The sequence below is a fragment of the Neolamprologus brichardi genome, chromosome 2 (genome assembly GCF_056152115.1).
Source record: "Neolamprologus brichardi isolate AB-2024 chromosome 2, ASM5615211v1, whole genome shotgun sequence".
Lineage (NCBI taxonomy): Eukaryota > Metazoa > Chordata > Actinopteri > Cichliformes > Cichlidae > Neolamprologus > Neolamprologus brichardi.
Genome location: NC_142105.1, coordinates 4,484,045 through 4,497,211, shown reverse-complemented (window position 1 = coordinate 4,497,211; position 13,167 = coordinate 4,484,045). Strand labels below are relative to the sequence as shown.

Sequence of the window (13,167 nt, the reverse complement as noted above, 5' to 3'; positions counted from 1 at the left end):
CTTCAACTCAAAATGTAAAAATAGAAGAACACTTATCTCGCGTTTGTTATTTGGCGCTTTTGCAAAAACACCCCAAATTTGGACCGTGATTGATTTTTCCTCATAATAGTTAACACCTTCTCATAAAAGATGACTTGAGTCGTCATCCAACTTGACATTACGCTTTTTCAACCTACATTTCTTTTGTTCTTTTAACACACTGTTGAATTTTTATTGTGAAACAGTGTCATATCGGCCCATTTATTTTTTAAAATATGGCTATCAATTTTTATGGGCGACACTAGAAATAAATACAGGCCGCCCGGGCTCGGATAATTTATTTGGCTTGTTGTGTGGGGAAGTGTCGCGGTGTTTCCTCCCCGGTGTCTCCGCTCTGGTTGCAGCCATGAAGTTGCACACATCCCCCGCCTCCTCCAGGCAGCACCGGCCCACATACCTCTGTATCTCTGTGTGCTCTTGTTTGCTTAAGCTTGCGAATCACGGTTTGTTTTGCTTCGTCGCGTTTGCACAACGGAAAACACACCTCAAAAAAGCGCAATGTTACAAAAGCAAATACTAGAAAGGCAAATATATACACGTATAAATCAGGTGGGATGCACAATTAGAAAGGATTAGTTATGGGGGGCAGAAAAACAGATGTGAGGCTGGATTTAGAATATGTAACTCTAAACACGATTTTGTTAAACATTGCTGATTGATAAATTACTAGGTGATAAATTCAAACATATCGTAAAATCCATATTAAAGAATGATGTGAATCAGATGGCGGGCTGTACTTCAAGTTTTCTAATAAGCCACTTCAGAAACTATCTCTTCTGAGATCAAAGACGGGGAGCAAAAAACAACCTCTAATGGACTGTTATCATTGTCGTGTGGTCCAATGCCTTTTTGTGGATTCCCGTGTTATTTCAAGCACCAGTGACCAGCCGAAGCTCTTGGCTGGGCAGGCAGACATGTATTCAACAGTTAATCTGACGGAGCATCTCGGAGTTATGTGTATTGGAGCGGCCCATTGTTTTCCTCTATAGATTAGCCGCACAAGTACCTCACATAATCGAAAGGCTATAGACAGACTGTCATTGCTTTACACTCCACTATCAGACAACTAGCACAAAGATTCAATAAAAGTCCCCCAGCATGATGTTTTTGAACAATATATTTACTTCCATTAAATAAAACACAATAGTTTTTGAATGCTGGAAAAAAAACATAGTTCCGTACCAAATAGTATACACAGAGCAAAAAAACCAAATAATTTGTCGCAGGAACATTTTTGATTTGAACTTTTTTTTTTTTAATCCAGAATTGCTATTCTAAATCGATATTCACACAGACATTAATAATAAATTTATAATATGTTAGAAACACACAACTGGTGCGTTTTAGTATGTACATTCCCTTTTGTTTGCAAGCAAAACATGATTCCTTTTTAGAGATTTTTTTTCCACATGCGTTGATAAATTGAACCTGGAGAGGACGTGGGGTTATAGCGCATTCGCCTCGACAAACAGGAGATGATAATTCAAATATATATACAACCTTTTCAGTCAATAGGTACCGTCCAAAAATCCACCAGAAAACCCTTATGAGGAGTTATGAAAAATAAAACAGGCCTTTTTTTTCTTTTCTTTTTTTTTCTCCGTTTATTTCTTTTTTTCTTTTCCGCTGAGGCGCAGTGTGAAGCAGGCCTGAACTCATCAAAAGGGGAACAAACCTAAGAAGTCCCATTTCAGTTTGACTCCGACCTGTGGTTGAGCTTGTTTCAGTGGTTCAGTCTTCTAGTGCCCTTTTTGAAAAATGAAAAAGTACTTGTAGTAGTCTCTTGTTCCTGTGGCCGGCTGTTTGTGATTACCCTCACACTGCAAAAAAATGACCACCATAGCAAGCTATCTGGGATTGTAATCACCCTCAAATCACATTTGCCCCTTCAAAAGAAAGAAAATGAATGTGATGCGATGGGATAATCCCACATGTTTCCTATTAGATTTTAGATTTTTACCGGAGCAAGTGGCAGTGTGTTAAGGAAAAGGGTCGGAATACTGCAAGTAACATTCCAACTGGCAAAGATCGCCAAAAAATTAAAAAACAAAATCTTGATACACGCAAAAAAGTCTATAACAATCGCACCACCAGAGATGCCCACTGTCTTTAGAGAAAAATGTAACTGTAAGCGTCCCTACTAGCCTCTTATATCTTGCTAAGATGATTATTTTTTGCAGTGCAGGTAGGTATTAGACTGGCCTGTCCACGGCATATTGGCAAGCACTCAGATTAGTGGCCGGATTCTGCACACTGGCGTATCCAAAACTCGAGTGCTGCTTGGCTTTCAGTCTCAGGCTGGCCAGGCTGGAGTTACAAGTGTCCCTGTACACATAAGGAGGGGTCGGAGGGGCGTAGGGACACGCCGGCGTGGGCACCCCCGAGTTGAGAGACGGGTTACTGAGGTTATTCAAGTTATTGAGGCTGTTGAGACTGGAGCCCGGTACGCCGGTGACCGCCGATGGCACCATGCTGGAAGTCATAGAGGATATGGAGTTGGGCGGTGAGAACATGGTTTGCGAGGATAAGGGGTTGACATTCATGGAGTTGAAGAAGGGGAAGCTTTTTGTGGATAAAGAGGCAGATGTGAGGCCCTTGGCAGCCCAGTTGTTGTATGTGTAGCTAGGGTACATGTCATCGTAGGGCTGCATGAGTCCATTGAACTGCGGGCCGAAGCCGTTTTTGCAAAGCTCTGCTTGCTGGTTTCTTTCCCTCTTCCTCCACTTGGCTCGCCGATTCTTGAACCACACCTACAGCAAATGAAAGGCAGAGGTTTAGACATAGTATATTGTTCGGCAACAGTATCGTTGTCAGTATGATATATTTATATGGCTCCGTGATAATATGTGAGCTTTACAAGTTAATAGAATTAATTTAATTAGTAATTGTTCAAATAAAATTTACTGTTTTAACACTTCATTAAAACTGTAAAAACTCCGTGTTTATCTGAGCAGAATACACACTGCGGTCTCTCTGCATTATCTTAATGCGCAGAGGATGTGTATTCCTCTGCATGCTTCCATAAACACGCTGACCTTAATCACACAAGCACAGGGCGACAATCGCAAAATACAAGCTTTGCACCTCTTTCACACGAACAGCAGAACACGACTGGTATCTGTCACCGACTAATGTCGAGCCCCTCAACTGCTAACAACATTGTAAGTGTTTAATTACACTTCATTTGGAAACGGGATGAGTCATTTTTGGGCTCTTTTAAATAAAATTACGCACCAGATTAAAATATGCCGAGAACTGTGACTTGTGCTAAAACTGATTATTTTTTCATTGTGTACAAGGGGTTCAAATTCCATTTGGCTTAATATAAACATATAGCCTAACGCTCTAATTAAATTGAGTTTTCACCAGAAGTATATTTAAACAAGACTCCGGTTATTTGTTTTTCATTTTAAAATTATGTTGTACATTATTTAAATCAAATTCCAATCGTGCGTAAAATTTTCAGTGCGTGCGTAATTATGTTAAAGAATCGGATATTTATAGGACAACCGGAAAATTGCCGCAAATTACTTGAATTTATACACACTAGTTGCTTTTGTTTACACCCGAGGGAATACTCACCCTGACTCGGGCCTCTGTAAGGTTGGTCCACACGGCTATCTCCTCCCTTGTGCTCATGTCCGGATAGCGATTCCGCTGGAAAGTGGCCTCCAGTTCCTGCAGCTGCTGGCTGGTGAAGTGAGTCCTCTGCCGCCGCTGTCGCTTCTTTTTGGAAGGGTCATCTGAAGAGTCTTCATTTTTATTTTGTATCTTCTCCTTTTCTGTGAAGAGGGAATGAAGTACTCAAGTCATCACCCAGATTATGGCCTGCACAATGCGAGGAGAAAAAAAACGATCCGAGGCTCCCGTGGGAACAGTATCACTTAAAGGATTTATAAAAATAAATCTTTTGTTTACTTCATGTTTTGGGTTCTGAATTTCCGTTGACTTCTAGGGTTTTAGTTAACCTTTTTACTTAACGCAATTACTGAGAATATCAGAAAAAGTCGGGCTAATTTTAATTGACAACACAAGCTGTTTTCATTTACATAACTGAAACTTTTTCACTCAGCGCCGCACACAGACAGATGATCTTTTAGTAAAATGACAGCTGTAATCGCCTATTTGCATGCATGTAAAGCTCCCTTTACTTTGACTGATGAGAGCCATCTATTGTTTGAAATCAAGATGACATCTGCGGCGTCTTGCAGAGAACATCTGCACTCCGGGCGGTTCTTACCGACAGACTCCGGACTTGATGTGTCCGACACAGTGTGCACTTCTAACCGGTGTTTAGAGTCCACAGACCGCTGCAGTGGCTGCAAACTAGAGGCCATCGCCAGAGCCGTGTGGTGCGTGGAGGCAAGTTTATTCCCTGTTAGGTGATGATGGTCTATGTTTAATGGATCCCTCATAGAGTTCATCGGTAAAAGATCGCACAACCTTTAGTACAGGAAGGGTAGGCGGAAAGTCCGACTGCGGAATGTGCTCAGCTCTCCAAAAAACGCACAACCTCGCGGATCCTCTTGCGGTTGAGATAAAGCCTTCTTTGTGTTTAAATTGGAAAACGCTTTAAAATAGGCCATTGAGTTTTGCCATAGCAACGGTGAAAAACAGCGGCTACCTCGCCTGACTATCAGAGTGACAAGGACAGGTAGGTGATATTAGATCCAGAGGCATACACACACTACACCACTCACTGTTCATTTCAGCTGTTGCCTGAGCACTGTCTATCCAACTGCGCCTCTCTCCAGACCTCCACGTCACCATGTTGCGCCCGCCCATATTTTCTCTGACAGGCACATCCATGTGAATATGACGGCGTGCCCAACCAACCGGAGCTTGCAGAAACAAGATATGTCTGCCAGTGTGTTTATGCCGGCGCTGGCGCTTATTTCTCTCTTCCAAATAAAAGCATGTAAAGAGAGATGGGACGCACGGTGTACCCGCGGCGCTCCAAAACGCCGTTGCGCAGCAGCCCGAGACCAAATAAAAATGAAAATAACACAGTTTGGCCTCATTTTATGAGATGGGTCCAGTGGCCCAGCAAAACGATGTAGTTCTATTGATACCCAAGTTGAGCTTCAGGCTGGTAGGCTCTGTCAGTGCAGTTTACTCTGGGACTCCGTGTGAATAAAGCCAGCCACTGCGCGGATTGTTTTGAAACCACAAAAAGAAAAAAGAAAAAAAATAGCGCAGTGAATATCAAACACAAGCACCTCCTGGACCACAAAGAACCCGTGAAAGAACAAACAACAAATGTAACTAAGGACTGTGCCAGCTTGACCCCAAATTGTCTGTGAGCACTTGTCAACTGATGCTAATTGCCAGGCGCGCGCATTACCTTAAAAGAGAGCACATGTGCACATTGTGCTTTCATATGGACACGAAAATGCTTAATTATAACTAGCATGTTTTAACTCAGTGCTAGTGCTCAAATTACATAAAGGTAACCGGCAACATACTGAATGAATGCATTTTGCGCCTTCAGTTTTATTGTGCATTTACATCACGGTCCAAAAACGTGACCAAGCTGACTTTAACTGGTTTGCTATTCCCTGAATCCCGTATCCATCCCACATCCATCCTGGAAAAGCATTTTCAGTCATACTAGTTTTCAAATGAGGCGACTCTCTTGACCTTCCCAGACTTGAGGTTCACATATTCATTAAATCAACTGACTGGAGCTTTATACCACGCAGTCTCAGTTTGTTGACGACAGATTACTTTATCTGGGTGCTTAACTGGATCTCTCCTCACTTTGTGTTTGGAGTCCATAGCCGTTGTCAGCGAACCCCCCCTGAAGTGTTCTTTTTGGCAGAAAACCTAATAAGACTCTTAATTTGACTAATTATTTCTAATGGAGCACTTTTAAAGAGTTTGAGCTGATATGCGAGACATTTTTTTTTTAAAGATCTAATTCCTAAAAGATTGTGCCGCATTAAGGCAAAGCAAACATGTCTAATCAAACAAATGCGACTTTGATTTTCATAGGCGGGTGGAGAAACGTCAGCTGGGTAACAAACAGGTGGCTGAAGTGATGGAGCGACCATAAAGCGATAGGCAACATCCGCGCCAGTTAGTGCGATCAGGAGTGCAAGTGAAAACATACATCTAAATATAGAGACACTCTAGTCACATTTCATCATAATCATCATCAAGATCATCATCATCATCAAAATCACTCTTCCACCCTCCACGTGGCCAGACTAAAGCCCATTCAGCCAGCACATTTGGGACTTGGCGCTGTTAAGAAGTTATTGGGCTAATCCCGTGAAAGCCCCTCATATATAAATACCAGCAGACCGTAGACTGCATGCAACACACACTCGCATACACTCAGACACACACTCACAAAGCCTCTAATGTAGAGCAATAAAACCTTGATCATAATTCAATTACAATCCACCAGGAGCGGCTTTATTAACATTAAATTATAATGAATGTTTTATTTATCATTGCAATAACAAAACTTTATAAAGGGTAAAAACCAGTAAGCCAAATTTCATGTAGAACAACAACAACAACAATAATAATATTAATAATTATAATAATTATAATAATAGGTATTACCTTTATAATGACGATACCTTTTATTGTTAAAAAAAAAAAAGCAAATAAAATATTATTTAGTGCCTTATTTTCCGTTAAATAACGGACGGTCTGTTGCTCCCTTTTTCTTCCAGGCGCATTGTAATACTAAACTTGAAGTGGATTATCGGTTTCCTCTTCATTTCTACCTTCTGAATGCTTTATCTCTCTTCTGCGGATTACTGCGTGCAATAGGCCTCCACCATAGAGGGCCATTAATTAGCAATTCAGTCAATATAAGGGGAGACGACAAGGCTTTTTACATAGGATTAAGCAGACATCAGATTCCTCCATTAGGATATTCCTCCTCACGAATTGGCTTTCATTATACATGTAGTTTTCCCCGGAGTCAATCCAACAAGCACTGCATATATTATAGCAAAACAGTTGACGCTGGTGTGTCTATATTTGCCGGCATCTCTCTCGATCACCCTTTTTGATTTTACTTATCTTATTACTCTTAATCAGTGGTGGTTCACGACGAGCAGCTAAGAAGCTACAATACGCGACCGTCACACATACCCAGCAATGTCGACTAAATGAAACACAATAAGACTTATTGGTTATTCGTCAAAGACACTAACAAGACCTGATGTAATTTCCGTGTCACATGAGAGAATAATTAATAATCCCATAATTTTGTCGTTCAGGATTGCAGCTTTAATTTAGTCTGATGTCGGTTTTAAGGGATTTTGGAGACTACCATTTATATGAAAGGCTCTCAGCGTATTACAGGAGAACTGACGATTAAAAAAATCTGTGAAAACTGCCGTCCTGTGTTAAATGTCATTAAAAGTAAAATTAAAAATACAGTGTAATTTGTCATACATTAGCATATTTTTAAATTAACTAATTAACTTTGCTATGCGAAGCGGCCATCCTTATCAAATCCCGGATGATCAGAGTTGTCTGTGCTCTCCTCTTACTGCTCTGGTGCTGATCCGCATTCGACCACCAGGTGTCGCTCTAACATAGCGAACCAACTCGGCTCTCTCACAACTTCTCCATATTGAGGAGTAAAAGGGCCGAAATACAGGCATATAAAAAAGGCTACATCAATATAATGAAATAAAAGAAAACATCAAAATACCACATATGCGCACAAAGCAACTTTTAAAACACGAATAAACAGATATGAGCGAAGCCGTGAGGATAAAATGTAGGAAATTAATGATATTCCTCTGAAAAATTAATCTGGTCTTCTGATCAGAAACGGCACAAACGAAGAAGTTGGGCTCGCTGGTAAACCTGTTGCCTAACATGTAAATATCTATTTGTTAATACTGACATGTAAGTGTCAATATAATCTGTGGTACTTCAAAAAAAAAGTGCATTAATAATTGTATATTATTGTGTTTTACGTTTAGAGATTTTGGGGACATTTATGATATCTAAACGTTGACAAATATAAAAAATATTCACCTTTTTTTTAATATTGTTACTGTAGGTTTGTAAAGCATTTTCTTAAGATGTGGAAAGTAACACACTCTTTTTCGTTATGTTACTAAATGATTTTCTTTTAATTTAGGTGAAGTGAAAAATTGTATCAACCTGTGTAAACTAACACACATTCTTGCAAAAGCTTTTTATTTCTATTAGAATGAGAACATTTGAAATTGTTACTCACCTATTTGTGCGCAGGTGGTGACCAGTTTACGGCAATGGGAGTCCATTCTGATAATTCAAAGAAACAGCTTCTGTAAAAAGAAACAAAAAAGCCACAATTTGAGACTGCGAAAAAGTCCTCTGAGTCGTTTATTATCATCAAACTCTAACTGTGCAGTCAATAATTCGGGAGCCTACGTGAGGACTATGATGTGGTCAAGGGGCAATCCTTTGATTGTAACAAGAAAGAAAAAGAAAAAGAATTCCTTTTGAAAACTGGTATATTTGAGTGAATGGCAAATGATGATAATGGGACAAACATAAAAGCAAAAATATATAAGAACATGGCGGGATTTCAGCGGCGGTGCATGATGATGACACTATTGCAAAATGTGGATCTTGATGAGATTTTTTAATTTTTATTTTTAATTTTTAATTTTTTAGTTTGAACGTGCCATTTTTGAAAGAATTTTGAGTTTAACTTCCGGTGTGCACGAAACAAGGAATAGATCGCAATAATCAAGTGAATAATCTCTTAGTTTTGAAGGTATTTTTTTTTACTTAATTCTGATAAATTACAGTTCAAAACTCATCGTGATTTTACGTTATGTGTTTTTTTCTTATTTTTGCACGGTGTGGAAAACCCTTCATGTGTTTTGCACGAGCCGGATTCTGTGTTTTGGTGCTGCCTGGTGCAGTTGGGAGTGGAGTGATTCCGTAGTAAAATCATGGGATTAGAGTCTGATTGAGATGTCTGTCGGTGGGATATTACAAAATTCATTATCGCAGCCCTCATACTACCTCGATATGAAGTTACACAGATGGGATTTTATTAGTCCAGGCTCACAATGTTTGCTTATGATAATTCAAGTCGGGGGAAATTTGCATCCAGTCATGCTGTTAACCATTTTCCTCAGTTCTTCTCTTCACCTGCTCTACATCATCTGCGAGTTTTTTTTTCTTTCTCTTTTTTTTCATCCTTTAATTCAAAAGATGCAGATATTGGAGGTTAAGTTTTACATGCTGTGTACCTGCACAACCGTTCTTCGCATCCCTCCTCTGTATCCCCGCTGCAAAATGAAATAGTGGGGGTCACGCTGTAAGGTGTAAGGTTATTGCATGCGGCTCGGTGTTACCTAATCAGTGAAATTTAATGAGAGGTTCGTCCAATATTTCAGTCTGTCGTGCTGCTCCACAGTCTCTGAAGTTACACACATTTTTTTTTTTAATTTATTGTTATTAATTTTGTTTTATTGTGTGAAAATTTAACTGCAATTTCAGCTTTGAATTAACGACTTGAGCATTTTTTTTCTTTTGTTGTCTGTCTTTTGTGCAGAACGCTTCAAAATTCGAAGAGTGCCTTTTCCTTTAAAGTTAGAGAGGAAAAGCATTTTTTTTTAAAATCGGAAGTTTCCCATTTAAGACGAACATCACCTTAGTATGATCTTTAAATTGCCTCATTCATTAAGTCAAATTTGAAAAGATATATGTGGGCAACTGTAATAATAATAATAATAATAATAATAATAATAATAATAATAATGCAAAATATTTCTAACGGCAATTGAACCTGACAACACGTATTTATGTAGATTTTGCAGCAGTTACCCCATAGGAGCGGTTTTAAAATAGTATGAGTATTATGATTACTTATATTAATCTCGTTCATCCTTTCATTCTCACTTCATGGACTCTCTCTTCTTTCACCATCAACAGTTGATAAGAATCAGTGACTCACGTGGCATCAGGCCCAGTGCAGACAGCAAACTGGCATTGCCTCTCACTGGCTTTACTTCTGAAATTAACACAGTAGGCTGGAGCATGAGACTGCAGCCTTTACCGGGAGATGAATCGACTAACCTCCACCATATGGTCCTGTATTAATTAAAGGCGTGAGACCGTGAACGTCGCCTCTTTTACCCCCGTTTCTTCTTTCTCTCAGTTTCGAAAACAGACTCGGAGGAGGGTGAATGACATCTAAACTCTTTTTGGACACTTTCTGTTAAAATTGTTATTTGCAGCTTGATTATTTCTTAGTTTCCAAACTGTTTGTCAGCTCACAGTTTATCCATTATCTTTGAAAATGCATTTTCAGCTCTGGTCTGAAGCTAAAAATCAAAATAAACGTATAATTCTGAAATCAGCTTTAATGGCTTATGTGATATATTTTATTACAACCCTCACCGGCTGAACATTGATTTATCTCGTTCTTCTTTTTTTATTTCCCCACACTCCATCACTTCTAACGATACATCATTATCATCCACTGACCTGTAAGGCAAACCCTGCCCTCACATCACTTCATGCTCCTTTATATTGCAACCATGGCTTTTAAATTTACATCGGAAAGGCACAGAGCGCACAAAGCGCGAGGTGGAACAAATTCCTTCACTCGCATTAACTCACATCTCACTTTTTGAAGCGTCTCCACTCTTCTACTGTACTTACCAGTTGTAGACACCGGTGGGGAGGTTGCTTTTCCCGGCCGTCGGCGTTTTATTCTACAGAGATGAGATAAATTCCACCGTCCAAACGCACCGAGACACCAGTAGTTCTGTCTACAGCGACAAACCGAGCAACTTCAAGATCCAGTAGCACTGAAGTTTACGTTTCTGTCCGGGGAAAACCAGAGCGTAGCATGTGCTCTCCCACTATGTATCCAAAAAGAGACGCACCACTACCTTTAGGATAGTTTCATTTATGCGCATAAATAACCATCTATTTACAGTGAGGAGAAACTGCGAAGGAGGCGCTTTCATTCGAGTCTCCTCTTGGTTCGTCCTCTTCTGTCTTCCTCAACTTTTTCCCCCTTGAAAGACGCTCCAAGAGTGGCGCAATTTTTCCTGCTTTTGAGCTTAGAGAGGGACCCCGTGTGCGTATGCGTGTGTGTGTGTGTGTTTACGCGCGCGCTTTTAAAGGGGTGTGTTTGTGTACGCTCATGTGCCTGTGTAGTCTAGCAGAGGGCAACTCGGAGCGTCTCAGCTTTCAACAATAATCAAACACACACACAAAAATTCAGTGTCATCTTTAAAAAGAGCGTGTTAAAAAAATAAAACACGGAGATTCCTGATAGGCCATCCCGACAGGCATGCAAAACACACAGCAGTTCAATTTGCTTAAACCCAACCTATTTACAACCAGCCACTTAACCGCTTATTATATAAACTCTGCCCGTGCAAAAATAAACAACGAGCATGGCTGCAGATTCCTTATTTAACCAGCTCACTGGCCGTTATTTTTAATAAAACGCTTTTTAAGGCATTTAGTGATTTTTAAAATTTCTTTTTATAATCCAATCAGCAAAATGAGTCCGTTTTACACACGCTGGCTGTTGTGTCATCGCACACAGCGGTGGATTTATAATTTAACTAATTTACACAACGCAATATTTTGAATATTTGGAACTGCAAAGTATTTAAATTGATGCATTAGGCTCCTCCGGGGCCAGATAGCGCTATCGTGTTGCGGATTTATGTGCAGATGAAGTGAACAGCTGGCTCGGATGCAAATGTTCTTTATAGATCCGTTTCGTTAGATACAGGCTGATTTTCCATTCGCATCTTAAGTGAGGCAAGCCGACCGGACGTAGGCCTGCATTCCCCGCGCCTAATCCTTGTTTTACATTTTTAGTCATACTCCCATTAAACAAGTAATTAATGCACCCATCCACATGGGAATTTCTAGGCAAATGGGGACACTGAAGCAAGTGCGCATCATCTACACGCCACCCTCGATCAAAATTTGTTGAGTAAAGGATGGCTTGATTTCTGGGATCCAAACACATTTCTGATAAATACCTTATATAGATAGATGTAATGGAAAAATAATTTTTATAGCTTATTTGGTCTTCTTATGTAAGAGTAAAGACATCAAATTAAGCTGGGCTTTAGTCAAGAGAAATCCCTCTTAGTCTTCCACAAAGGCCCGAGAAAACCATATTTTATTAATTTTCCTCTCGCCAAACACACATGCACACTGAGTACGATGGGTCAAATGCAAACCAATATGGGGGAAAAAATAAATAAAATAAGCATATTTGCCAAAACAGCTCGCTCTTTCAAATTTTGACCTCTGTGCTTTAATATTAGTTGTTGTATTATGGGACAGTCATGCACAAACACTCCAACACACATGCACCATCGCATAAAATGTGAGTAAAAGGACCCAGAAGCCAGAAGAGAAAACATCAGCCCTGCATGTGCACATCTTCAAATCACGCCCCGCCTGCACGCAGAGATAAAGAGGGTGAGCAGCGTCTGGAGAGGCATGATGGTTCGGTTATATTCTCCTCTTACCTTCTTATACAAAGAGAAAAAAATCAGTCAAGAGCCTCCTCTTTCTCACGCAGAAAGGTGCAGAGGAATGCCTGAAGTTCAGAGAAGGCTGGCGGGTATGAAATCTTTCGCCTCGGGGGCAAACCGACGGCTTCTTTTCATTTCAAGCGCTTATCGATTCGCCGTTGTCATCTTTGGCGACGCAGAAGGACACTTGAAAGAATTTCTGATGGGGCTGTGATGTGAGAAACAGGGTGACCTGCTCCGCTGATGCTCTCTCCTGATTCTTAACGAGCACATCAGCGCGCCAGTGTCAGTGTAGTTGGACATTTCAACTTTTCCTCCTCCTGCATACTGGAGAGGATTTTAAAACACTCTTTCCGGCTTTTATGTATATCAGCACGCATCCCAGCCTCCACTTTAAAGACGAGAGTTGATAGACTGCCCGGCCTGTCAGCCACAACAACCACACACAATCTGAAACCAGAGCCGCACTAGTTTGACTCAGTTTAAGTTTTATTTTGAACGAGTTATGTTTTTCTTCTTTTACTCAAACTTTCACGAGGACTTAGTGCAGCCCCAGAGTGTTTGCTATTGCTGACTTCACTGTGTGCGTGACACCAGACAGGAAACGCAATATATTTCACATTTGAACCAA

At 40.3% G+C, this 13,167-nt stretch overlaps 1 protein-coding gene across 3 annotated transcripts; it reads right to left on the bottom strand.

The window, feature by feature from the left end:
• Window positions 1-694: 694 nt before the first annotated feature.
• On the bottom strand, window positions 695-12,640 carry pitx2 (paired-like homeodomain 2). Of its 3 annotated transcripts, none has more exons than XM_087846258.1 (4): window positions 12,531-12,640; window positions 8,258-8,327; window positions 3,622-3,821; window positions 695-2,789 (listed from the first exon to the last, which is right to left on the bottom strand). In XM_087846258.1, the coding sequence occupies exons 2-4, from the start codon at window positions 8,301-8,303 to the stop codon at window positions 2,232-2,234; spliced, it is 804 nt and encodes a 267-aa protein (XP_087702384.1). In that variant the 5' UTR covers window positions 8,304-8,327; window positions 12,531-12,640; the 3' UTR covers window positions 695-2,231. The 3 variants fall into 3 exon arrangements, with proteins under 3 accessions (XP_087702384.1, XP_006798909.1, XP_006798908.1); XM_006798846.3 differs by lacking the exon at window positions 12,531-12,640 and adding an exon at window positions 10,684-11,175; XM_006798845.3 differs by lacking the exons at window positions 8,258-8,327; window positions 12,531-12,640 and adding an exon at window positions 4,280-4,786.
• Window positions 12,641-13,167: the final 527 nt, after the last annotated feature.

Excerpts from the sequence above, each read along its gene's own strand:
- pitx2 (XM_006798845.3), bottom strand. The coding sequence starts at position 4,463 with ATGAACTCTATGAGGGATCCATTAAACATAGACCATCATCACCTAACA. Across the intron at positions 3,822-4,279 it reads ATCAAGTCCGGAGTCTGTCG|AAAAGGAGAAGATACAAAAT; the intron begins GTAAGAACCGCC and ends CCCTCTTCACAG. Across the intron at positions 2,790-3,621 it reads TTACAGAGGCCCGAGTCAGG|GTGTGGTTCAAGAATCGGCG; the intron begins GTGAGTATTCCC and ends CATTTGCTGTAG.